The 26042-nt window shown below is 37.2% G+C and overlaps 4 protein-coding genes across 4 annotated transcripts; 2 read left to right on the forward strand and 2 right to left on the reverse strand.

Moving 5' to 3' along the window:
• Nucleotides 1-161: 161 nt before the first annotated feature.
• On the reverse strand, nucleotides 162-2155 carry camk2n1 (calcium/calmodulin dependent protein kinase II inhibitor 1). Its single transcript, XM_051912488.1, has 2 exons — nucleotides 1489-2155; nucleotides 162-1162 (listed from the first exon to the last, which is right to left on the reverse strand). The coding sequence occupies exons 1-2, from the start codon at nucleotides 1655-1657 to the stop codon at nucleotides 1098-1100; spliced, it is 234 nt and encodes a 77-aa protein (XP_051768448.1). The 5' UTR covers nucleotides 1658-2155; the 3' UTR covers nucleotides 162-1097.
• Nucleotides 2156-7319: 5164 nt separating this feature from the next.
• On the reverse strand, nucleotides 7320-18339 carry si:dkey-33m11.7 (trypsin-3). The gene is made up of 5 exons (XM_051912487.1): nucleotides 18220-18339; nucleotides 11777-11936; nucleotides 10504-10645; nucleotides 7703-7969; nucleotides 7320-7619 (listed from the first exon to the last, which is right to left on the reverse strand). Exons 3-5 carry the CDS (start codon nucleotides 10633-10635, stop codon nucleotides 7425-7427), a joined length of 594 nt encoding a protein of 197 aa, XP_051768447.1. The 5' UTR covers nucleotides 10636-10645; nucleotides 11777-11936; nucleotides 18220-18339; the 3' UTR covers nucleotides 7320-7424.
• On the forward strand, nucleotides 17899-21866 carry si:dkey-33m11.8 (trypsin-3). The gene is made up of 5 exons (XM_051913493.1): nucleotides 17899-17911; nucleotides 18231-18381; nucleotides 18500-18641; nucleotides 20550-20804; nucleotides 20950-21866. Exons 1-5 carry the CDS (start codon nucleotides 17899-17901, stop codon nucleotides 21103-21105), a joined length of 717 nt encoding a protein of 238 aa, XP_051769453.1. The 3' UTR covers nucleotides 21106-21866.
• Nucleotides 21646-26041, forward strand: cdab (cytidine deaminase b). The gene is made up of 4 exons (XM_051912486.1): nucleotides 21646-21940; nucleotides 25338-25449; nucleotides 25579-25636; nucleotides 25726-26041. The coding sequence occupies exons 1-4, from the start codon at nucleotides 21769-21771 to the stop codon at nucleotides 25861-25863; spliced, it is 480 nt and encodes a 159-aa protein (XP_051768446.1). The 5' UTR covers nucleotides 21646-21768; the 3' UTR covers nucleotides 25864-26041.
• Nucleotide 26042: the final 1 nt, after the last annotated feature.

Genomic DNA, 26042 nt, shown 5'->3' on the forward strand with positions numbered 1-26042 from the left:
GCGCTTTGACAATGCTAATCCCAAACCATGAATCATTTAAAGCTTGTGACAGAGGCGGAAATGTCACGTCCCCTGGATTTGTGCACACGCACAGATTTCAGCGTGCTAAACGGAGCATTAGAGTGTGTCAAGGAAGAAAAAAAAAACGGCGTCTCTTTGAATGTTTCTCAAAATCTTTATTATAACAGATATTCTGTAGAAATGTTCTGTGAGATAAATACGTTATATTCAAGAAGACGTTCTTAAGGTCTTGAGGTTCGTCATGCATGACTAGAATACATCACAAGTATGAAAGAGCCCTGTAAACATGACCACCGAATATTAATAAACCTGTGCACGTGAAGAAAGCACAGAAATATATGTTTCTCTCAGGATAATTTGGCACATCTACAGTAAATATACTTTACGATAATAAGGTTACTGTCTTGAAACTGACATTCCAGATTGAACAAGTGAATGAAATGAAACGAAGCAGATCACGAGAATCACAGTTAAGCTACATACAAAACATTTATCCAAAGCAAAAGTCACTTCTCGTTGTCGGTCTACTATATAAAACGTTTGCTCAACCTTCAACACTGCAAAATATGTATCCAAAGATTTAATAAATAGCTTCTCATTTTTTTTTTTTTTTTTTTTTACATACATAGTGAAACCTCTTTGGAGGTCCACTGTGGAAGAAAAGGTTGACATTGCTAGTATACCATTAACACCACCAGTAGGCTACTGGGTTAAGCGGGAAGATACTGGTTTGATGTTAATGGTACCATTTGCTCAGTCTATCGAATTGCTTCATTAGAATAAAAAATAAAATGAAAGAAAGAAAGAAGTAGAGCCCGGTCTCTTTAATGAGACCGAACCCTGTCATTGCACATATCTCGGAGTATAGTTTGGAAAACACAGTATTCCTTCAAGCCCCCCTGGGCCATTCTTCCGGACCGCCGGTTCAGTCCGCTGCCCCGTCACACTGTAAACCCTGGACAATGGAGTTAAGGAGAGGAGAATGTGTGGAGTGCTTGTCGCCAGATGGGAGAGAGAGCCTCTTCACAATGTCTTTGGATAAACACATCAGAGAGGTTAAGAGTCTTTGGGTCCGTTTACGCCGACGAGGATTTCTCTGTGCTCTTGTCCAGTGCTTCGCCATCGTTTTCTTCTTCAATGACTGTTAGTGAACAGAGACACAAGGGTTGATGATGAGAGACCAACTCACAGATCAGCTATTGTCTCACGCTATGCACTGGCACAAAGATGGAGATTCCATGTTGCCATGAATTTTAATACAACAGAAATGGCGCAATACATAACTGTATAAGAATCGCTGTCTATCGAGAATTAAAGCGAGAAAACTGATTATACTGCACGTGAAATCATTTGTCACATCATTTTCGCCACATTTCGTGCGTAAAGGCATAATCGAGAAGCGCAACATGGAATTTCGCATCATCTGCGCCATTTGTTTGTGTAATAAACAAAGGCTTTGTTCGTTACCTCTTTTGCTTCTCCCGATCTGCCCGAGCTTTGGTGGTCGTTTATTCGGGTTGCCACCGAAAAAGTTGTTGGTGTCTTGAAGGCGGCAGGTGAAGGAAAGGTGTTCCTCGTCCCCGTCGTTGCCATAATGAGTCATTTTATCCTCGTTATACGGTAATACATCCGACATGCTGTATGAACTAACCGCGGCTACTGTATGTTCAGTTGAATCGATAGCGCGAGGTGAATTTTGTCGAGCGAATCTTTCGGCTGTTTACCTCTATCGCACGTGTCTCCGCGAGTGGATGTCTGGGACGCGGGGCGAATACATGTAATTTCCTTCTTTCAGCTCGCGCCCGCTTCAACTATTCCAAAATTCCCAACGTTGGAATTCTCGAAATGTGACTGGACGCTCGCGGAGGAATGCGCCTTTGCGCGCTCGGGGCTTTTCGGCGGCTGGAGCGTCGTATGGAAAACCTGAGAAACAAATGCAAATTGGGAAGCGATGCAAAACAAAGATCCCTGATGGAGAATGAACGTCACTGAGGCGCGGGCTTCCTCTCCAGCTCTTTCAGTGCAGCTATCGCCAATGTTAATCTTGGGAAATTTCCAAGCTATTTGTCCATGGAACAAGATGCCTCCAATGTGTCATTGACAAATAAAGATTATCTTTTAGTATTTGATTCTAGTTTAAAGCAATCTACTAGAATATTTCTATGCTGATTTTATATTTTGAGACAAAGTTTATATAACGTTCTTTACAAAATTGCTGATGTAATAATGACTCTAAAAATGTCATGTGGTGTCAATAACTCTCACCTTGAATACCAAAATCATCATTAAGTTTTTAAACATATGTTTCCCAAGTAAAATGTTTTCAAAATGTGATATATTAGCCTTGACATGTTTTATGGTTGGTAACAAAATGAATTTTGAATAGCAACTGAATAACAAAATTGCTAAAACAAAAACTTAATATATCATTGACAAAAAACTCCCTCAGAATAAAGTCAAGAGCCACCAAGATTAGGGGAAAAAATCCAGTGACTGACATTTATTTTACCTTTTAATTTAAGCTTTTAATATCTATCTATCTATCTATCTATCTATCCACCCATCCATCCATAGTGAAACTGAGGGTTGATAGGCCTGATTTACAGTGTTTCATACTTCTAATCTGCTACCAAAATGCCAGTTAAGACAACTGTTAAAGGGATAAGGCACATGATTGTGTAAATCAATCACCAGTGGGATTAAATGGCTCTGTTTAATAACATTGCGAGCCATCTACATTTTGTAAGACCTCATTTCTTAGTTGTAGAATGAGCATAAATGTTCTGATCCTGTCCTTTACTTGGTTATTTCATCCTTATTACATACTTTTCAATCAAAGCCTGAGCAAACAGAATATGATATTAAAACATGCCTGCAAATCACAAGAGAAACCAATATGGGATGTTTTTTCCCCCCTCTGTGCATAGGTTTCATTTTGTAATATCAGAAGCTGGAATGATGCTGCAGTCATACTGGCACAATCTGGATATGAGCTGAGGGGGTTTGTTCCTCTGTCCAAGATTTTGAGAGCATAATCTTCTGCACTGGGCACAGTCATAACCTTTCCAGCTTCATTGTCAGACCACTGCAGAAATATCCAACCAGAAGGATGGAAGCGAGATTCACCGCTTCCTCCCATCTGTGAATGAGAGGCCATTTTGTCTTGTTCTGTCTGAATAGCTGAAATGGTGAACACAGTTCAGTTCAGTTGGTGCTTCGTCTTGGTTTGCTAAAACCAGCCTATTTCTTTCCAGAGAGGTCATTTGAATGCTTAGGCTTCAGACAGTTTAATATCGAGAGGAAAGATAAGGAAGACAGGCTTAGTGTGCTTGGAAATGATGTGTTGACAGACTACAGCTGTGATTCTCAACTGGTTTTTAGAGTGTGACTGCAATCGCAGTCTCTGACGTCAATATCAAAAGATACAGGATGCATCTCATATTCCCTTTTAAAGTCGGCATGAAACGGAAGTTGCGCTATTCTTTTCTTCCCTATTGTAAGTGAAACGCCTTCTCGAACAAGAAAAATGTGGGCTGGGACTTGATTTTGTTCATGGGGAACTGATTGGATGGTTGTGGTATTGGTGGATCTGATGTGAGTGACAGGTTGCCCCGCCCTTGTGCCAGTAAACACGTCAGAGAACAGAAGAGATGACACTGCAAGAGGGAAGGGAAGTTACTTTGATTAAAGATTACGAGGCACATTCATTTAAAAACAATAATGATGTACATGGATAAAACATTTAGAATAAATACTGCAGTAACTATATGTCAACTTACTCTCAGAGTATTAGTAGACTGTTAGGGTTAGTAGAATAAGTTGACATGTAGTTAGAAAGTTACTTATAGTCAGTAGAATGTCTGTTGGAAAGCATCAAAATAAAGTGTTAGCAGATATTAAAGGGTTAGTTCACCCAAAAATGAAAATTCTGTCATTTATTACTCACCCTCATGTCGTTCCACACCCATAAGACCCTGATGAACATCTTCAAAAACAAAATAACGACTTTATTCAACAATATCTAGTGATGGGTGAGTTCAAAACACTGCTTCATGAAGCTTCAAAGCTTTACAAATCTTTTGTTTCAAATCAGTGGTTCAGAGCACGTATCAAACTGCCAAACTGTCACGTAAACTATTGAAGTTTCAAAACTCTTATGACGTAACGAAGCCTCGTTTACTGATATCATGTGATTTTGGCGCTCTGAACCACTGATTCGAAACAAAAGATTCGTAAAGCTTTGAAGCTTCATGAAGCAGTGTTTTGAAATCGCCCATCACTAGATATTGTGGAATAAAGTCACTATTTTGTTATTTTTGGTGCACAAAAAGTATTCTCGTCGCTTTATAATATTAAGGTTGAACCACTGTAGTCACATGAACTGTTTTAAATATGTTTTTAGTAGCTTTCTGGGCATTGAAAAAGGGAGTGTTATTGCTGGCGATGCAGGCCTCACTGAGCCATCTGCTTTTATCAAAAATATCTTAATTTGAGTTCTGAAGATGAACGAAGGTCTTACGGGTGTAGAACGACATGAGGTGGAGTAATTAATGACAGAATTTTCATTTTTGGGTGAACTATCCCTTTAAGCAGGCAGTCTACTAATACTCTAACGTATTTATAAATGTAGTTGCAAAGTTACTTGTAGTTAGAATGTCTAAAGTGGACTATCGAAACGAAGTGTTACCGTTGTAAACCTCAATAACTACTTTAAGATTTTAAATATCTCTCTACTTCTCTCTTCATTCCTTATACGACCTTCTAAGGGCTGGAGCTTATCCCAGTTTCCTAGGCAAGAGGCAGGGGAAAGCACCCTGGACAGATGGCCAGTCCATCACAGAAAGATTTCAAATAACTATATAATGATAAAACAAAAAACAAAAAAAACATCACAATCGTAGACCCAAAATATTTTTATGGTACATTGCACATAATAAAATTAGTATTGGTCAACTTATAAGAAAAAGTCATATTCAATAATTATCACGTCAGTCAAGTTCTGCACATGCTGAATATTTTATCAAATGGAGCCTGATACGTGAAATTACCCATTGTTCTTTAGTATTTGCTTATTTTTGTGTGGCATATTCATTCACAATGCTTTCCCCTGTGGGAACGTGCTGTTCTGCACTTTATTTCCCATTAAACACTATTCATTTTATCCCAAACATGTTAGCAGCCCCCTCAATAACATCAATCTTCCCATATGACCTTATTGTTGGTTGGTTTAACCTTTACGCTTAATGTTACCTATTGTTTTTAATTATGTAAGTAATGAATGATGCCCCCAGATACATAAAAGTTATTATTATGAAACTGAGCATTTGGATGCATTCATATGATACACAGATAAACTGCTGTGAATGATTGTGTGTGGTTCACATGGGGCCTGTCATGCGGTGATCATCTTACATGTGGTGTCATGTGCAGGCAGTGAAACCAAAAGCTCCTGGAACTAATGCAACCTCCAGAGAAGAGTAATTGCGGACACACCCGGTCCTATTAAATGTGCAAACATCCTTTGTTGCGAGTACAGTACAATGTCAAAACCTTTTATAGCTTCCTGTTCACAACATTTGAGCTAAACAAAGGCAATTTTTCTGCATTTAATATCCTTTGGTGAAACCTTTTGGCATAATTCCCAAGCAAATAAGCATTTTAAAGGGGGACTAACTGATATTCAAATGTACTGATCAGTTTTCACAACATCACTGTCTAAGTTTTTTACAACTATCACGCATAATGATAGGAATTGGATCCAACATCACATTACTTAAGTGTTTGTAGTAGTTTTAAGAGGCCTTCGCATTACATTTAGATTAATTCGCTTCCATTTATGAGTGTTTTTTCAACTTTATACTACTATTTAAAAGTTTGGGGTTGGTAAGATTTGTTATTGTTTTTGAAAGAAGTCTCTACTCACTAAGGCACCATTTATTCACTCAAAAAAAAAGAACTTTCACTGTTGTTAGTTTCACTCAAACCATTCTTGTTCACATTACTTAAAAACTCATGTAACTACATGAACTTAATTTAAAGTTGTTTCTACTAAAAATGAGTATTGTCAGCTTTACTTAACAAGTGTTTGTTCAGTCAACTTAACATTGCTGAGTGAAACGCACAAATTAATGTTGACATAACTAACTAGGCAGTGGATCCGTAGTTCCCAGCATGCTTTGCAAGGGACTGCATTAGGAGAGTAAATTTAGGGATTAAAGAGTTATTTTATGTGTTTTTCAGTAAAGGGAAAGATGTTATGTTGGACATGGATTTCTGCTCACAATTAAATTGAGTTTGTTCGATGAGTCATTTTTTGAGTGCATTTTGTAGAGAAAATAGTTAATATATATAAATTAAAATAATAAATGTGTTCATCTTATGTATTAAGTAAACTGCACATATAAATATTATGCAACAGTGACAAATTCAAATGATTTGTATTTACTCAAAGAAATTTTGTCAGCTTTACTTGAATTTTATTTGTTCATACAACTAAATTGTTATTTGTACAAATTACTCAATATAGTTGCGTGAAACCACACGACACTGCTTTTTTTAAGAAAATCCAACAATTATTTTTTTTTGAGTGTTTTATCAAAAATACAGTAAGACAGTTTTGTGAAATATTATTACAATTTCAATTAACAATGTTAATAATCAACAACATTTGTGCTGCTTAATACTTTTGTGGAAACCGTGCTACTTTTTATTCAGGATTATTTGATGAATAGAACGTTTTTTTTTTTTTTTTTTTCCAAATGTTTTTTTATGTAATGATTTATTTGACTGTTGTCCCAGCCCTATACGTTCAATTTTAAAATATGTAAATCCATTATAAAAATATTAATTATTATATGTTTTAAACTATGATGATCTGAACAAACAGTAAAAAAACCCAAACCATATCAATATATATATTGTGTGTAAATTAATTATAAATATTTTTCAATAAAAATTAATGCAGTTCCAGCATTACCACCACAATTAACAATTCTTTCTCTAATAAAGAAAGAAAATCCAAGATAATTACCTTTTATAAACTGTGTACATCTATTGTTCATCATTTACAAGCAAGCTGTAATTTTGTCAAATTATGCAAAAACTATATAGGTATTAGAATACATGAATGCTAGAATTTAGTTTTAGCAAGACAAAATAGATATTTTATTCTAAAAAAGTTTAAAATATAATTTCCAGGTGTAATTTCCACCACAGAATGCTGTTAAACACTCATTTGAGATGTAGTGGAAATGTTTATGACAAAAAATTGTCGAACAGATTAACCTATAGTGAGAATGTGAAATGCATGTTTTAGGAGACTTTATTTTCAAAAAGTCGACAGGGATAAAGGTACCTATAATTAAAGAATATTGTTTGCACGTTGCATGAATGCAAACACAAGTTTAGTCTTCCCTGCTGAAAAGACCAGCTGACTTAAGGCATCGTGAGTATGGGCTGTATATGGTCTGGTCAATCCACCGGCGGAACCGGGACACGGCCGTATACACCCCTGGAAACTTTGGATCTCCACAGCCATTTCCCCAAGAGACCAGGCCGTAGACCCGTCCATCACACACCAGCGGCCCTCCGGAGTCCCCCTGGAACATCACAATGCCAACATCTCTGTAAAACATTGAATCATGGATAATGAAGTATGTCAGCTGGTCGTTATAGCAAGTACCTTACACGCATCTTTTCCTCCCATTCTGGACCCCGCGCAGATCATGTTTGTTGTGATGTTTCCGCTGAAGGAGTCACTGCTGTTGCACTTGGAGGTGGAGACGATGGGGAGTTTGACCGTACGCAGGGTGAGAGGGTTCAGACCTCCACTGTGGCTGGTGGAGCCCCATCCAGACACCCGGCACATTCTGCCCGCCAACAGCCCTGTGTTCTGTTTGGGGAGTGGGGCGAGCGACACGTACCTGTTCAGCTCTATAGGCGAACTAAGCTGAAAGAACCCACATCCAGAGACAGAAATACAGATCAGAGTTGGTATAAAAGCACAACTTACACCATCAAACGGTTATACCATATATTACAAAGCATAACAAAGGTGACCAGCTTGCTAATAATGTTAATATTGAACTTTTTTCAATTCATTAAAACAAGAACTCAACATTAAGTAAGATTTTTAGTATATCTATTTTTGATCTGTCAAAAAATATCTTTCCAAACAACGTTGAAGCAGAATATAGCTACAGCTATATTCTATTAATTAATTCCTGAATGAATCTGTTATTTTGAACAAATTGGTTAAGTGAATGATTCAATGACTCTTAAAGTTTCTTAAAGTCACCATGAAATCAAAATGTATCTTTTTAAATGGAATATTACTATAAATGATTTATCTGTGCACATCATTATTTTGTACCTTGTAATCTTTAATCAAAATAACTTCCCCTCCCTCGTGCAGCGACATCTCTTCTCTGATGATGTGTTTACTGGCGCGAGGGTGGGACAATCTGTCACTCACATGAGATCAGCTAATAGCAAACCATCCATCCATCCAATCAATTCCCCATGGACAAAATCAAGTCCCGCCCTACACTTTTTCTTGTTTGAGAAGCCATTTCACTTGTATATATATGTCACAGTAGGGGAGAAAAGACTTCCATTTCATGCCAACTTTGAAGAAATTGCGTACTATCTGAGTAGTTAATTCTTATGACTTAATTCTTACTTCACAACCCTTAAAAAAGTATGTTTTATATAATATGAATGAGTGTTGTATGAATAAGATCTAGACGTAATAGATTCTTCATGTTGCCATTGTTATGTAACCTCACAGCATCAGCTGTGTCGCTTCACATTCAAATCTCACCTCCGTGGCCTCATGGGATAGTAAAGTGTCTATCAGATGCACACTTCAGAATCTCAGTGAAAGTAATAGGTCATCTAGGTAGTTTTTGCCTAATGTTTTATTAATACTATGATTTTGGAAATAATACTCTTTTCACATACTACTTTTGGCAAGATTCTGAACATGCTGATTCTATCCCATGAGATGATTTGTGAATGACAGAGAAGCGGCGTAACTGAAGCCTATGTAACGGACGTAGGCCGGTAAGAACTGTGCATGTAAACCTCACTCCCCTGATCTTAAGAGGTGCAACTGATGTTAGAGACTATGGTCTTTAGCCTCTTTGTTAGAGTGCCTGATTCCCATGCCGGCGGACCCGGGTTTGAGTCCCACTTAGAGTGAGCGGTTCGAGCGGGAGGGGTTACATTGGTGCCGTGACCAGGATGGGAGTGAGATTTGAGTGTAATGGACATAGGCTGGTAAAAGCTGTGTTTGTAAACCTCACTCCCCAGATCTCAAGAGGCATTCTAGAGACTGCGGTCTTTAGCCTCCTTGTTAGAGAGCCCGACTCCCATACCAGTGGACCCGGGTTTGAGTCCCACTAAGAGCGGGTGGTTCGAACAGGAGGGGTTAGACCTAGTGGCTAACATGACGAATGTAGTATGTCCAGAACTCATTCACACTACACACATTCATAGTTTATAGAACTCACTTTTTTATTGGTCACAAAGTAATTACTTATTTAAAAGAAGCACCTACTCTGCGATTTTACACTCAGCCTCAGTCAATGACTCAATGACTTCACTTGTGGCCACCTGCTAGTGGAACTTGCCGAAAGAACAGTCATCACCCAAATGCAACATGCAAACACAGACAAGCGGAGTGAAACAAACAGTCCCAGTGCTGTTGGACTCATATGAGCACTTGTGGAAAGCCACTTAGCCAAATTCAAGGACCAGAACTAACTGTTGTATAATTATTATGACTATTAAAATAAAAAAAAATAAAAAACATATACAAACATATAAATAATATATATCTTTGCAATGCCATTACTGACCAATCAGATTCAAGCCAAGTCACCTTCATTTATATAGCGCTTCATACAATACAGATTGTTGCAAAGCAGCTTCACAGTAATAAACAGGAAAATAATCAAATTAATGATGTAAACATCATCAAATATGGGACAAATTCAGTAACACTTTATTTGAAGGTGGCATAGTTACACATTACTACATGTCCTTACTATAGTAATAACAGTAAATTATTTCTAATTACAAGTAACTAACCCTAAACCAAACCATAACCGTAACTCTATGGTAAGTACATGTAGATAATTAATACGTCACCATAAAATAAAGTGTAACCTCAAATTCTGCTGTAAAGCAGCTCTTTAAGACAAGCGACACTATTCAGCTCAAGTCAGTTCAGTGTTGATTCATTACAGTTAGTTCAACTACAAGCAGCTCTACAAAAGATGATAGTGTTATTCAGTTCGAGTCAGTACAATTTGATTAAATCCAGTTCAATAACAGTGTCGATGTTGCAAAATGTGTCCATTACAAAGCAAATTTGAGTTTTGTTCTCATTTGATAGTCTCGAGTAACTCTACTCTTTCATAGTTATACACGCACTCACTTAAGAGTGATGTATTCAATACAGAGGCAAAGAGAATGTACCTTTATGAGCATAATATCTGCATTATTGGTGCTCCTGTTGTAGAGAGGGTGCGGGATGAGTGACAGAGGCTTGGAGTACTGCTCTGTCCCCTCATAAACACCTAGAGTATAGTCTCCAGCCACCACCATCATCTTATCCTTCCTTAAAGACAAGCAAAAATACAGTCACGACCCTTTGAAAAACACACTGTAAATCTGAACAGTGAATTTAATTAAATTAAATGAGTTTGTTTCAATGAAAATTGATTGTACTTAATAGGTGTGTGAACTCAAAATTTCATTGTAGTAAGCTGAACTTAATATGATTGAGTTGAGTCGCAGCAGATTTCTAATTCCCGGCATGCTTTGCGTCAGACTGTATAAATAAATGCTGAAATTAAGTGTTATTTTGTGTGTTTTGGCACAAGATTAACATAGGGATGTTGTTTAATGTTGTTATGTTGGGATTTACAGGGGGCTCTGTTATGTTAGTTTTGTAGGGTTACCATTGTAGTGAAGAGTAGAGCCTGTGGTTAGGTAGAGGATGGGCTGCAAAACTTTTAAGACCACATATACTGTATGTTGTTTGATTAAATACACGCAAGTATATAATGACAGTCTCTTTGATAGTTATATTAGCATGTGTTATTTGCTATCTAACATTTAACCAAGATCTGAATGTGATGTTTATGTAAATGAACTGTATGTAATTAACATTATGATGAGTTGGGCGAAGCTAAGAACTGTGGGAGTGAAGGGATGCTGGTGACGTGATTGTTAATGAGAGACACCTGTGCACCACACTGGCCTTGCTCCGCTTCCACGGCTCTCGGCCCCGCCCCACTTGTCACAAAAATTTTCAGTTCTGCTAACTTAAAAAAATGAGTTTTGAGGTAATAAGTTAAATAGGTAATAAAACCACCGCATACTAACATTATAACTATAAAACAATAATAAAAGAGCCAGATACCAGACATATGCTTGAAATCTGATTTCTTGACATGACTTGTTATAAACAGTGACTCTTTGTAGAGGACATGAGTTGAATGACAGTATTTCTCCCTGTTAGCAAGCTCAGCCGTGCCAAGCAGCAGATAAGCCAGCATTCATTAAGTACCACACGGTGATGACGGGTCAAGGTTACCGCACGTCCTGTGTGCCTGTCTGCTTTACTGTGCCTTTTGACTCACCAACGGACTTGGCCATCAGCTCTGCTGCTACACATCCTGTAAGTCTCATAAACAGCCTGTTTAGGCAGAGAATCTGTTTAAAGAAAAGGTGAAAAATCACGCACCCAATATTGCAATGGGCGGCTGTAAGCACCCAGTACTTATGGACCAGAGATCCTCCACAGAAGTGCTGCCCTTTTGAGGTCTGTAACGACACTATGTATTTGATTGAATTTGGCGAGGGGGTATATCCACCAACAATGCGCCCCTGAACAAAGTCCAGACCTGGAAAACAATATAACAAAGATTTAAAATAGCTCAGAACTCAAGGTGACAGCGAAAGGACAATGAAATAAAACTCTAATCTCATTTACATTGAGTTCAAATTGACAGCTGACAAAATCAAGCTTGACACCCTGTGTATCCTTGTTAAATAAAGGTCAAGTTTCATTCTAAGAAAGGATATACAGCCTGATATTCTATAAAGTCTAATAAGTCATCTAATGCCGGTCTATGATGTAAGATATTTGATTCATACAGTCAGTATTTGATAAGATGCATGGATGCATATCAAATGGGTCGTTGACAAATAAGAATGTCCATGATAAAGAAAAGAAAAATAATTTAAATGTAATGACTCTAATGATGTCATGTGGTGTAACTTATAAACTATTTTGTTAAATACAAGTGATTGTATAATAAATGTAATTATAATTTCCAAAAAATTTTTAAATATATTTTATACTTAAATACTTCTCTTAAAATATAAGATGTTCGACCTTTATATATATAAAAAAAGGTAAAATTATCTGATACTTTAAGAGACTTAAAGGGTTAGTTCACCCAAAAATGAAAATTCTGTCATTAATTACTCACCCTCATGCCGTTCCACACCCGTAAGACCTTTGTTCATCTTCAGAACACAAATTAAGATATTTTTTGATAAAATTTGATGGCTCAGTGAGGCCTCCATTGACAGCAAGATAATTAACACTTTTGTGCAAATGTTGTCATTTGCACACCCGTCACAAATTACAATATTACTGTTGCTGGAGCATCTATATCATAAAACAGACACCATAGATTGACGGTAAACCTTTACAACTTTCATATGATATAACTTTTTATCTTTATTAATATTTAAGATTGTGTCTAAGATAGATAGATAGCTCCTTAGCCTGACAACATGATCACGTCGCACTAGGCGGGCTTAAAAAATGCTCTTCAGAAATCTACGGGTGACGTCACAGACACTACGTCCATATTTTTTTTTTTACAGTCTATGATCAAACTGCTGAAATCATGTGACTTTGGCGCTCCGAACCATTGATTAGAAACAAAATATTCGAAGCAGTGTTTTGAGATCGCCCATCACTAGATATTGTTGAAAAGTCGTTATTTTGTTTTTTTGGCGCATAAAAAGTATTCTCGTCTCTTTATAATATTAAGGTTGAACCACTGTACTCACATGGACTGCTTTAAATATGTCTTTAGTACCTTTCTGGGCACTGAAAGTGTAAATTAACTTGCTGGCAATGTCACTGGGCCATCAGATTTCATCAAAAATATCTTCATTTGTGTTCCGAAGATGAACGAAGGTCTTACAGGTGTGGAACGACATGAGGGTGAGTAATTAATGACAGAATTTTCATTTTGTGTGAACTATCCTTTTAATGACCTTGATGTTTTTGAAACATCATCAAGGCTGCATTATTGATCAAACATATAGTAAAAGCAGTAATATTGTGAAATATTATTACAATAGACCCTTTTCACATTTCCGGGTTTCTCAGAAGCGGAAGTCGTCATAGTTGGGTAAAATTCTATAACATTAAATATATTTTTTTGTGTTTCCATTTGCTCAAATATCATAAGAAAAACTCCACAATAGTGTTTTCACAACTTTCAAAAAGAGGAAAAAAATAGAGAGCGATTGATAACGGCAGTCAGAAGAGAGAAAGATGTCATTTTTACCGTCAATCCCATAGCCGCTGTATTAGAAACACCCTCACAGCAGTGTTAACTAGATTTTGTGTAATTTGGTGCAAAGGTAATATAATACTAAGTATAGTGTTATAAATGTACATACATTTAAAAAAATAAATAAATATAAAAAACTTTGCAGGATTTACGATATTGATGACCGTTAAAACGCGTCATCAAGGGTCAATTAAAAAAAAAAAATGTTTTCTATTTTTATACATTTTAAAATGTAATTTATTCCTTTGATGCAAAGCTCAATTTTCAGCATCATTACTCAAATCTTTAGTGTCCTATGATCCCCCACTATTACAAAAGTATGTCAAATATTAATAAGCAGTGAAGCAGTTTTTCTAGGAAATATATATAAAAAAACGATTATTCCAAACTACTTTTTTTTCTCAAAAATGTCATAATTTAGTGAGGCCCTTTTCATTGTGATATTAGGACAGTTAATGCCGCCTGTATCAAAGTAAAATTTAATTCAGAAAGTAAAAACATGATATCATAACAAAGCTGTATTCGATTCAAAACAAAAGTGAGCATCATGTCATTGACCTAAATACTGAGTAAAAGTTAAGTTTAAACACTGTAAGAGTCATAATATTGCTTTGTTAGAAAGCTAAAGCTGCAGGCAAAAAGAAGAAGGTCAGCTCCTGATAGTGTTCAGTACTTACAGTTGGTTGGGATGACTTTCAACAGCACCAGAAAGAGCAGCATGGCCATGGCTAACGTGAGCACATGAAGCACTACTGACTGTCGGCTACACTATATCTACCAAACCCCTTCACATAGGGTGAGGGGATCACATCAACACTGTTCCTCAGGTTTCCCAAGTTCTGATTTCAGTTTTCGTGGGGGACTATAATTCAAACATTGTTGGGCTTTCAGCAACGTTGCCCTCTCTGACCTTCTCCTAACACATAATGTGCACTCACTGGATCACAGAATAATGGACATGTATTAAGACGAGTTCAAACACGTCTGGTAAATCTCCCCCCTAACTCTGTATGTGATAATTAGTCAGACCTTTGTTAAAAATGCAAATGTGTTGCTAATGTCATTGCTATTACACCATGGATCCATCCAATCCTTTAGGCCTCAAATAAGAATCATCTAAAGGCCCGGATAATTATAAAGATAACTATAGCATCCACACCAACGGAAAATATGATTCTTAGAGTGATTCCAATGTTTTTGTTGCTCTGTGTCATTACCGTTACAGTTGTATTGTGGACTTCATTATTCTCATAGTTACGATTATTAAAACTTAATAGTTATAGCTATATAGTTATCATCCTTAGTGTGAACAGGCCTTAAGATACAAGATACAAACTGAAAATCTGAAAAATAAACTTTCAGTTTAAACATTTCAATTTAAGAGGATTCCTAGTGCCTCAAAAAAACTAAAAAGAAATGTCAACGGTTGAGTGTTTTTGTTAGTGTTCATAGCCCTGCAGAATTCTGTCCCCATCCTCAGAGCCTGATAAAAACTACAGTATGGTGATATTGTGTTCTAGCAAATCAAGAGCTTTTCTTAAAGTCCCCTTAGTATGCTATTTAAAGGTTCCTAATTTTGTTTTCTGAAAACAGTTTGTTCAAAGTTTCAGTCTCTCTAAACCCCTCCTTTCTGAGAGCCTACTCTGCTCTGATTTGTCAGATGGTCCAGTCTGTTGTGAGTTTCATAAAATCCGATGGCTCAGTGAGGCCTCCATTGCCAGAAAGTCAATTAACACTTTCAATGCCCAGAAAGCTACTGAAGACATATTTAAAACAGTTCATGTGACTACAGTGGTTCAACCTTAATGTTATGAAGCGACGAGAATATGTGCAACAAAAAACCAAAATAACGATTTTATTCAACAATATCTACTGATGGGCGATTACAAAACACTGCTTCATGAAGCTTCGAAGCTTTACGAACTTTTTGTTTGGAATCAGTGGTTCGGAGCGCGTATCAAACTGCCAAAGTCACGCCCCCCAGTGGTGAACCACTGAAATTTCGAAACACTTATGACGTAACAAAGCCTCGTTTACTGAAATCACATGACTTTGGCAGTTTGATAGTGCTCTGAAACACTGATTTGAAACAAAAGATTTGTAAAGCTTCGAAGCTTCATGAAGCGGTGTTTGGAAATAACCCATCACTAGATATTGTAGAATATATATCTAGTATATATCTATTTAGAAGTTGATATTTAGTTTTTTTTGGCGCACAAAAAGTATTCTCGTCGCTTCATAACATTAAGGTTGAACCACTTTAGTCACATGAACTGTTTTAAATACGTCTTTAGTAGTTTTCTGGGCAAGTGTTAATTGTCTTTCTGGAAATGGAGGCCTCACTGAACCATTGGATTTTATCAAAAATATCTTAATTTGTGTTCTGAAGATGAACGAAGGTCTTACGGGTGTGGAACGACATGAGGGTGAGTAATTAATGACAATATTTTCATTTTTGGGTGAACTAACCCTTTAAGCCTTGAAACCAGGGGCAAGGGTCTTAACTTACATTTCAGTCTACGTACGAGAGTCTAAAGGTGCAATCACATTTATCGCTGTTCTGCAAATTTTCTGTTATTCTGTCGTAATCCAGTAATTTCAATAGGAATCCATGCAACCAGGAATTTCGCATGAGGCCGAAAGATTTACCCATATTTTCAATCGATTTTTATTGAGGATGCAGTGCACACAGTCCCCGACAAGAGCATTTTGTTTCAGAAATACACACCGTGTTTCTGCAACTACCCATCTCAAGGGAAAGAGAATAACAATAACATGCTCTGGCTGAACAGATTATGAGTTACGCACAATAAAAGAGAATGTAGCACCAATAATAAGAATTTCATATTTGGTATCTCATTAGGTTTACACACAATAAGCGGAGAGAAATCAACATTATTTTTCTGATCAAATCTCATGAGGCGCTATCAGAATACATATTCATCACATCCAAGGAGGGACTTCAGATAAATGGCAAACTCACCCTTCTAGGTGGAGCTTCTCCCCTGAGGATACAGACGTGCATTTATACAGTCAAGGGATATTGGAAAGACCTTGTTCGCAGATGCTTTGGTTACCACCACCCTATTGCCCTTTCCACCCAAATTTGCCATTACCTGATATCCTATTCTCTGACAAACCGTTTTGTCAAATGAGAGAGTCTATAGATATTTGATTTCCCCTTAGAGAGCAGCACAATGTGTATGAATCAAAGGACACGATAGCATCAACGAGAGGAGGCGATCACAGATACTGAGAGCTTTTGGGTCAGCCCAAGTCCTGGTGTGTTACTGTTTTTGTTCTTGACAATAGTTAGTGTACAAACAAGATCATAAATCCTAAAGGACAGATGTGGTTACACTATAAAAGCAAAGACAATATTCACATTAGGTAGTGCGGGAGGAAGTTAGTGGGATTTAGCTGCTCAGGATTGAGCTTTCGATGCTCGGGGTGAGTTTTTATGCTGTCCATTTCTGTTTTAGGTAGGAAACGTCATAAATATCATATATATATATATATATATATATATAAAACGTCATATATTATACCATTCAAAAGTTTGGGGTGGTATGATGTATTTTTTAATGTTCTTGAAGTCTTTTATGCATAAGAAGTCACCAAGGCTGCATTTATTTAATTAAAAATACAGTAAAACAGTAATATTGTAAAATATTGTTACAATTTAAAATAACGGTTTTCTCTTTGAATATGTTAAAATGTAATTTATTCCTGTCAATTTTCAGCATCATTACTCCAGTCTTCAGTGTCACTTGATCCTTCAGAAATCATACTAATATACTGATGTGCTGCTCAAGAAACATTTCTGATTATTATCAATGTTGAAAACAGTTGTGCTGCTTCATATTTTGGTGAAAACCAAAGGTTCAGGATTCTTTGATGAATAGAAAGTTCAAAAGAACAGCATTTATTTGAAATAAAAATGTCTTTACTGTCACTTTTGATCAATTTAATGCATCCTTGCTTAATAAAATTAGTGTATATCACACATAATGTCATATTAACAGTTCTAGACATTTTAAAATTATGATGATTGATTGATTACAACGTTTACTCTTTGATTATTTTTTTCTTTAAAAAAGAGTTTTATGAATTATTAAAAAAGTTTAGTTAAACCAGCTAAGCCACACCTTATCCAGGCTCAGAGACCAGCTAAACCAGTTTAAACCAGCTGAACTAATCCTTTTAGTTTTAAACTCTTTTTTTCAGCAGGGTAACCTGTTGTTTGACATTCATTCAATATTTGACCATGTATGTATTCTGTAAAAAGTGATGCTTTTCCCATACAACAGCTGCATTGTGTTTCATTTGTGTTTGTTTTCCGACCTCTAAACGTCCTCTTGTGTTTTAGACCCCTCAAACATGAAGAAATGCCTTGAATACACCTTGCTCCTCATCATCTCGACGCTTCACGGTAAAGCACTGCATTACCTGAGTAACTCACAGCGGTCTCATCTAAATATACTAATGCATATGTAACAGGATGCTGCTTTCTGCGCATTCGTTATTGAAAGACGTTGGTGGTCACAAGCCGCTGGCATTTAGTATTTATCTTGCACACATTATTCACCTCATCCACAGGCTCGCTGCAGCAGAGAATCATTGGAGGACAGGAGGTTGAGCCCTATTCCATAAAGTACCAGGCCTCTGTGCAGTACAACAACTATCATTACTGCGGAGGAACACTCATACACCCGCAGTGGGTGGTTACTGCTGCCCACTGCTGGAGGCCGTGAGTATTTCAATCACAATTCACCTTTATTGACAAACACACTAAACATGCTACAGCATGTCTACAATTCATTTATTGATGTGATATTGTTGGGTTATGCTGTCTTATCTGTCCGCAGGAGCTATTTAATCAAAGTGGTTTTGAGTGAACATGACCTCTCCAAAAAAGAGGGCTTTGAGCAGGTGTTCAATGTGTCCAGAGTCCTGGTGTATTACATGTACAATTACAGGACATTTGACAGTGACATTATGCTCTTGAAAGTAAGTTCATTAAGCATCTAATAAAAAAAATATTGCATTCATGTTAAAAGTCTGTTTGTTTATCCTAGTCATTGGTTTGGGTTACTTGTTTGGATAAATCACATAAAGCCTGAGGGAAAAAAATAAAAATAAATAAATAAAACTATATATTTATGTATATATACATAAAACTATATATATATATATATATATACATATATATTATTTTATGCAAAAAAGGACAATGATATATAAGTAAACAATAATAAAAAAAAAAATCATTTACACTTTTTTTCTGCCATTAGTTTGGTATATATCAGACAGCTTTTATATATATATATATATATATATATATATATATGTAAGCAATAAGGTACTTGAGGCTGTGCTGTATCGTGAATAAGGGCGTTGTTAGGAGTGAAGGAGTGACGTGAAGCGGAGTGCCTGCAACCCCTTCAGCCGTGACTTATTCATGGTACAGCACTAGCCTCGAGTACTTTATTGAACCACAATAGAAGTTACATTATCACGCCTTTAGATGTCAGCAAAGAGCGTCTTTATGAGTGTGTCAGTCAGTAGAGAAGACCTTTATATTGAAAAGACTGAATTGTTGTGAACACGGAACAAGACGCAACTGACAAATGCTTTGACTAGCGCTGTCAGTCACGGGAAAACCCCTTAACTGTTAAAAGGACAAGATAAAACATTGGACATTTAAACAGATTTTTTATTATGAACATAGGACTGACCTGAAGGAAAATGCTAAATCTGAATGCAGGTAATAAACTCACTCACTCGATCTCTTTCTCACAATACTCTTCTACATAATACAGTAAGCTTCAATGAACAATATCAATTGAGAACAAACAGTTTACGTTGCTAAGAGTGGTTGATAAGGGTATTGTGTAGTGATACACAGATCCGTTGGGTGAAGCGGTCATAGCCGTGTTTTATCGTGAATAAACACAACTATTGACCAATCAGAATCAAGGACAGGAACTAACCGTATATATATATGTACACACACTACTATTAAAAGTTTTGGGGTTGGTAATTTTTTATTTTTTTTTAAAAGTTGTTTTCTATTTTAATATATTTAAATATGTAATTTATTCCTGTGATGCGAAGCTGAATTTTCCGCATCATTACTCCAGTCTTCAGTGTCACATGATCCTTCAGAAATCATTCTAATATGCTGATTTAGTTCTCAAGAAGCATTTCTTATTATTATATGTTATATGTTTGTAGGTGTTAAAGGATTAGTTCACTTTAAAATGAAAATTACTCCAAGCTTTACTCACCCTCAAGCCATCCTAGGTGTATATGACTTTCTTCTTTCTGACAAACACAATCGGAGTTATATTAATAAATATCCCGACGCATCCAGGCTTTATAATGGCAGTGAACGGGACCAACGAGTTTGAAGCTCAAGAAAGTGCATCCATCCATCATAAACGTACTCCACACAGTTCTGAAGCGAAGCGATGCATTTGTGTAAGAAAAATATCCATATTTAACACGTTATAAAGTAAAATATTCAACTTCCATATTCAACTTTTTTCGTAAGTTGAATATGGAAGGTGGTCTGGTGGAAGCTAGATACTTTATAATTTGTTAAATATAGATATTTTTCTTACACATCACTTCAGAAGGTCTTTATTAACCCTCTGGAGCTGTATGGAGTATGTTTATGATGGATGGATGCACTTTCTTGAGCTTCAAACTCGTTGGTCCCGTTCACTGCCATTATAAAGCTTGGATGCGTCAGGATATTTATTAATATAACTCCGATTATGTTTATCAGAAAGAAGAAAGTCATATAAACCTTGGATGGCTTGAGGGTAAGTAAAGTTTGGGGTAATTTTAATTTTAAAGTGAACTAATCCTTTAAATATGCAATTTTCATTCATTTTTGGATCTGTGCATCAGTTGGAGAAGCCCGCAGAGCTCAATGCCAACGTTCAGCCAGCCATGCTGCCAACCTCACTCGCTCCTATAACAGGGGGCACAATTTGCACGGTGAGCGGCTGGGGCGTCACTCAGGTCTACAGTTATTACCTGTCCCCCGTCCTGCGTGCTGTGGACGTCCAGATCATCCCTCAGTGTCAATACTACTACTACTACAGAATCACAGACAACATGGTGTGTGCCGGCTCCCCGCTGGGCGGCAAAGACTCCTGCCAGGTGAATCCGAGCAGTAGGGTTTTTTTCTCTCTGAGAGAAAGAAGGAGAATATGCATACAAAATACATTTTTGCTAAAACAAACAGCTTTGTATAATGCTTAACACTGTGTGATCTGTGGTGACATTGTGCTGTGTTTGGCTGCAGGGCGACTCTGGCGGGCCTCTCATCTGTAACGGTTATTTTGAGGGGATCGTGTCCTGGGGCATCAGCTGTGCCAACCCTTATTTCCCAGGAGTCTACACCAAAGTCCGCAACTACATCTCCTGGATCAACTGGATAATCGACAATGACAACAGCTAGAATGTTCTTTTTCCAAAGGTTGTTGAACTGCCACGGCATCAAAAAGACCCGGTATACTGAGTGCGCCGGTCAATGTCTATTAGATAAGATGAATACCAGCATTAAAAGTTGTTTTACTCTTTTACAACAAGGAGTTTGAAAACTGCTCAAATTATGAGGTTTTGGATATCAGAGACTTTCATTTATGGTTAAATTGTGGTTAAATTCATGATTGTATTGGCGCAAAATCAAATTCCATCAAACTTAAATGGTTATCTTGATTTAAATTCTTTTTATTCTATTTCAAGGCAGGAAACCATAAAATAAATAAATTGAGTATTTTCTCAGCTTACTATCACTGTTGGCTTATTTATCTCCAGCAGTCTGTTGTGAAAAGCCAATGCTTTTTCATCGTTATTCCATTGGGAATGTCACTGTATTATTGCGCAGTGACCTTTATACCTCATCCTCACTGTCTCTCGGTGTGGCTAAAGGAAAGATTGCTGTCGACTCTGACTGGAAATTACATAACCTTTCAGCATGACAGCATCACACACATCAAACACAGAACATCAGGGAGGTGGGAAATCTGGGAAAAGGGGATTGGATGTCGGATCTGGGAAAACAAATTCACAGTCAAGTCTGTTGAGCCACAGAAAGACTATACATACACAGCATAGCAACATGGGAGACCAAAAGATGAGACATGAGCTTATTAATGGGTTGAATGGGCACTTGTTGGGAATAAAAGAGTTGATTCGGAAGTCTCTAGAGGCCAAGAAGTTTGCCTACTGCCCCTACAGCAAGTTCCGAGTCGGGGCGGCACTCCTGACACATGATGGGACGATTTTCACAGGTGAGGGAATGCCTAAAATGTAAAAGTCATTAAGTTGTACAAATATCAGACCAGTGCTGGTTGCGTATTTTTATGTTTTTTACCATTACATGGCAACAGAAGGATGGCTAATGGCAGATAACACTGACACGTGAATGAGACTTATAATACACTTGTTTTAATATTTGAGTCAATATTACCCAGCTCTTGAATTTGATTGGTCAATTGCGACATTCAGTGGTCAGATATTTCCTAATTTTTGCTGTCTTGGCCCTCAGTTATTGACTGTAGTAAAGAATACCTTAGAGGACCGATTCCGATTGTTTTGTAGCCTACATTGTATGGAATAATTTTTTCTTGGTGGAACCTTTAAGATAAAATGCAGGTGAAATTAAACTATAGGCCTATGTCATGTCTGCATGGGGGTTCTGATTATTTTTAGGCAGTAAAGGGGTACAAAGATGGGAAAAAATGAAATGGGAGGAAAAATTTCAATGCTTTTTTGCATTCGCTCTCATCCCCTGAAGAGACATCCGTTCGCAGAGCCCCTCAGGGGACATGGTGGTGGAAAAAAATAGGAGATGGGAGAAAAAATAAGAAGTTGCGTTCTCTCGCAAATGTTTTTTGTTACCCCGAGAAACTTTGTGTTCACTTGCAAAACCTGCAAAAACCTGTGTTCTTTGCGACTGAACACAAAGTTTCTTGGGGGAACGCAAAACATTTGCCAAAAAATGTTCCTCCCATTTCATTTTTTTTTTCACCATGTCCCTTTAGGGGCTCCGTAGAAATAATATGAGGTGGCTGAAAAAACTATGGCTGTGTCCAAAATCGCCCCCCATACCCTTAAATATGGCACTATTTGAGGGGACGCCATTTGTAGTGGTCCGAAACCATAGTGGACGTCATCGAGTGCACTCATTCAATTCACCGCAATAACGAGTGTACAACCGATGTACACTCAACTGCTAGAGTACCCATAATGCACTGTGACGGTCATGCCAAATGAATTCCCACATCTCGCCAGAAGATGGCGCCCACAGCTGAATCATCCATCTATCATTTTCCAAACTGTACCTTGGGTACAGAGTAATATCATACAGGTGTAAATTCCTTTTTAATTGATTATTAAATTGTTTAATTAAAGGGTTAGTTCACCCAAAAATGAAAATTCTGTCATTAAGTACTCCCCCTTAAGACCTTTGTTCATTTTCAGAACACAAATTAAGATATTATTGATAAAATCTGAGAGCTTTCCGACTCTTCCATAGACAGCAATATAATTACCACATTCAAGGCCCAGAAAAGTAGTAAAACATCATTATAATAGGCCATGTGACTACAGTAGTTCAACCTTAATGTTATGAAGCGACAGGAATACTTTTTGTGAGCAAAAACAAAAAAATAACGACTTTATTAAACAAATTCGTCTCTTCCCTGTCATTCTCCTACGCTGTTTACGTTCAGCGCTTCCAGGTTCTTCACCAGAACGCCAGTTCAGTATTGGCCGACGCTGTTCACATGAGCAGCATGACGCATGCGTGTGATGTTGACGTAGGGTGACCAGACGTCCCGTTTTTCAGCTCTATTTTTGTCCCAACTTATTAAGAAAAAATCATGTTTTGTCTAGTATTTCATCTTTTCTAAAATTTTGAATTCAAGAACAGCCCAATCAATTCGTCGTAGAACAAAATTACCTTCCAATCACAAATCGTTATCGATTAGTGCAGGCGGGATAGGCGGAATCGCGCTGAATGACACAGACCAGAAGCGCTCTCTCGCGTGCGCGCTCTATCTCTTTCCTTGCGCGCGACCCCAGTTCTCTCAGACAGCGCGCGGTCAGTTCTCCTTGCGCCTGAATGGTCAAATGCACACATAGTTGTTAAAATGTCCATCGTGTGGAGTATCTCATGTAAATAGAGTCGGTTAAACAGGTGGGTGAAAACAGGATATGTGTCAATATATATTACATCCATGGAATCGGTCTTAAAGGGACAGTAGCCTAATTAAATATTTGTCATTAATGTTAATAAAACAACAAAAGATGTTAAATAATAATGTATACATGGTAAATAAACCTAGTGTATCCGGAAAACAAGTTTATTTGATTTGTATCTCTATCGTATTTTTTATATAGTTTGTAATTTGTTTGTAAATTTCTTTTATATATATATTGTGAAACAAAAATATCATGGTCATATTGCCCACCCCTTGCTCACCTGTCCCGTATTGCACCATGAGAAATCTGGTCACCCTATGCTGACGCAGGAGCCGGCCAATAATGACTCGGCGTTCTGACGTGCACTGAACGTAAAAAGCGTAGGAAAATGACAGGAAAGAGACGAATTTGTTAAATAAAGTCGGTATTTTTGTCTTGTTTTGCTCACAAAAAGTATTCTCGTCACTTCATAAAATTTAGGTTGAACCACAGTAGTCATGTTGACTATTTTAACAATGTTTTTACCTCTTTTCTGGGCCTTGAAAGTGGTAATTATATTGCTGTCTATGGAGAAGTCAGAGAGCTCTCGGATTTCATCTGATTTTTTCATTTTTGGGTGAACTAACCCTTTAAGGTTTACACATGGTCGTTTCCATGACAGAGTTCAGGATAAATCTTTTCATTACTACTGGAGCTGCCAGTTTGCTAAGTTTCAAACTATGAAAAAGCAGCAAGGCATTTCGTTTTCATTCACTGCTTTAAGTGGACTATATTAGTGGAGTTATGTAGTGAATAGTGAACGAGGTATATAGGGGACGATTTCGAACACAGCTTCCATTTCAATGCTTTTGCGAGCAAATGTAACGGGGGGGAACGCACTATTTTTGCGAGAGAACGCAAACATTTTGAGAGCAAATGCAAAAGCACTGAAATAATTTTTTTTTTGTCCCCATATGATAATGACTGAGTGATGTATTAAAATATTTTGTATGATCAAAATTATTGTCAGTTTTTAGAGTAATTTAAAATTGAGTGCAGGGTTATTTAGCATACATGTCCCGGATGTTGATTTCTGTTGGTCTCAACAGGCTAATGCTCTCGCTAACTAAAGACTCTCTTTAATACGATTAAGTATTACAGTTGATCGCTCAGTTCAACTGACACAGCCTTGAACTGCTGTGAAACAGCACTTTTAGTGTTGTTCAATGACAATGCGTTATTCACTGCAGTAACACGACGTTGTTGTCGTCACAGAAAGTAAATAAAAACCTTGGCCCCTGACTTAACAGGCCCCCTTCTGAGCAGCCAATAGAAATAAAACACTACAAAACACAAGTACGAGATGTACCTTGCATCATATTTATTTGTCATGTGTGTTTACAGTGTGATGTAACATTTGGATTCCCAGTTTTAAACAGGGTCCACTGTATGTTAATAAAAACTGAAATCAATTATGAAATTTTCATTATTGCTCTACATAAGGCTGTAATGTGGAAAACGCATGCTTCAACCTGGGAATCTGCGCTGAGAGAACTGCCATCTCAAAAGCTGTATCAGAGGGCTACAGGGATTTCAAAGCCATTGCTATTGCGAGGTAAACTTCTTTATTCAACAGGCCCTCTAGTGGCTGAATATAAGCGCTGTAACATTTGTAACCATACTTGGAAGATGACTCTCTTAGTATAATATACAGCATCAGTGTAAGTGTCTTCTGCTCTTTCAGTGATATGTGTGAGCACTTCACTTCCCCCTGTGGAGGCTGCAGGCAGTTCATGAGGGAGGCAAGTGTCATTTACCACAGTATTTCACATCAATTAAACAAGCAGCTTACTCAGGTTTCATTAATCATGTTATTTTTGTTTTCACCTAGTTTGGTGCAAACTGGGATGTGTATTTGTCCAAACCGGATGGTTCCTATGTGGAGATGACCGTTGAGGAACTGCTGCCTGCATCTTTTGGTCCCGAGGACTTGAGAATGAAGAAAGTGAATATTCGGAATGAGTTTTGAGGAGCCGACTCGAGACAAGAAAGTCTTTGTACCTGAGAGTTTTACTGTGTAGTTAGAAAGAGGATTAATGGTGTTTAATAATGTATTAGGGAATGTTGAATGTACATTTGTAATGTATATACTTTAAAGTCTGAAATTATTATTATTTTTGAATAAATACAGTCAATACAGTTACAAAT

The sequence above is a fragment of the Ctenopharyngodon idella genome, chromosome 11, assembly GCF_019924925.1.
Source record: "Ctenopharyngodon idella isolate HZGC_01 chromosome 11, HZGC01, whole genome shotgun sequence".
Taxonomy (NCBI): domain Eukaryota; kingdom Metazoa; phylum Chordata; class Actinopteri; order Cypriniformes; family Xenocyprididae; genus Ctenopharyngodon; species Ctenopharyngodon idella.

Bases quoted from the DNA above. Each gene is read 5' to 3' on its own strand.
- camk2n1 (XM_051912488.1), bottom strand. From the start codon at position 1,657: ATGTCGGATGTATTACCGTATAACGAGGATAAAATGACTCATTATGGC. The intron at 1,163-1,488 runs GTAACGAACAAA...GTTCACTAACAG, and splicing joins GATCGGGAGAAGCAAAAGAG to TCATTGAAGAAGAAAACGAT.
- si:dkey-33m11.7 (XM_051912487.1), bottom strand. From the start codon at position 10,635: ATGATGGTGGTGGCTGGAGACTATACTCTAGGTGTTTATGAGGGGACA. The intron at 7,970-10,503 runs GTACATTCTCTT...GGGTTCTTTCAG, and splicing joins CAGATATTATGCTCATAAAG to CTTAGTTCGCCTATAGAGCT. The intron at 7,620-7,702 runs GTACTTGCTATA...GTGATGTTCCAG, and splicing joins GAGGAAAAGATGCGTGTAAG to GGGGACTCCGGAGGGCCGCT.
- si:dkey-33m11.8 (XM_051913493.1), top strand. The intron at 18,382-18,499 runs GTGAGTATTTCA...ATCTGTCCGCAG, and splicing joins GCTGCCCACTGCTGGAGGCC to GAGCTATTTAATCAAAGTGG. The intron at 18,642-20,549 runs GTAAGTTCATTA...TCTGTGCATCAG, and splicing joins GTGACATTATGCTCTTGAAA to TTGGAGAAGCCCGCAGAGCT.
- cdab (XM_051912486.1), top strand. From the start codon at position 21,769: ATGGGAGACCAAAAGATGAGACATGAGCTTATTAATGGGTTGAATGGG. The intron at 21,941-25,337 runs GTGAGGGAATGC...GCTCTACATAAG, and splicing joins TGATGGGACGATTTTCACAG to GCTGTAATGTGGAAAACGCA. The intron at 25,450-25,578 runs GTAAACTTCTTT...CTGCTCTTTCAG, and splicing joins AAAGCCATTGCTATTGCGAG to TGATATGTGTGAGCACTTCA.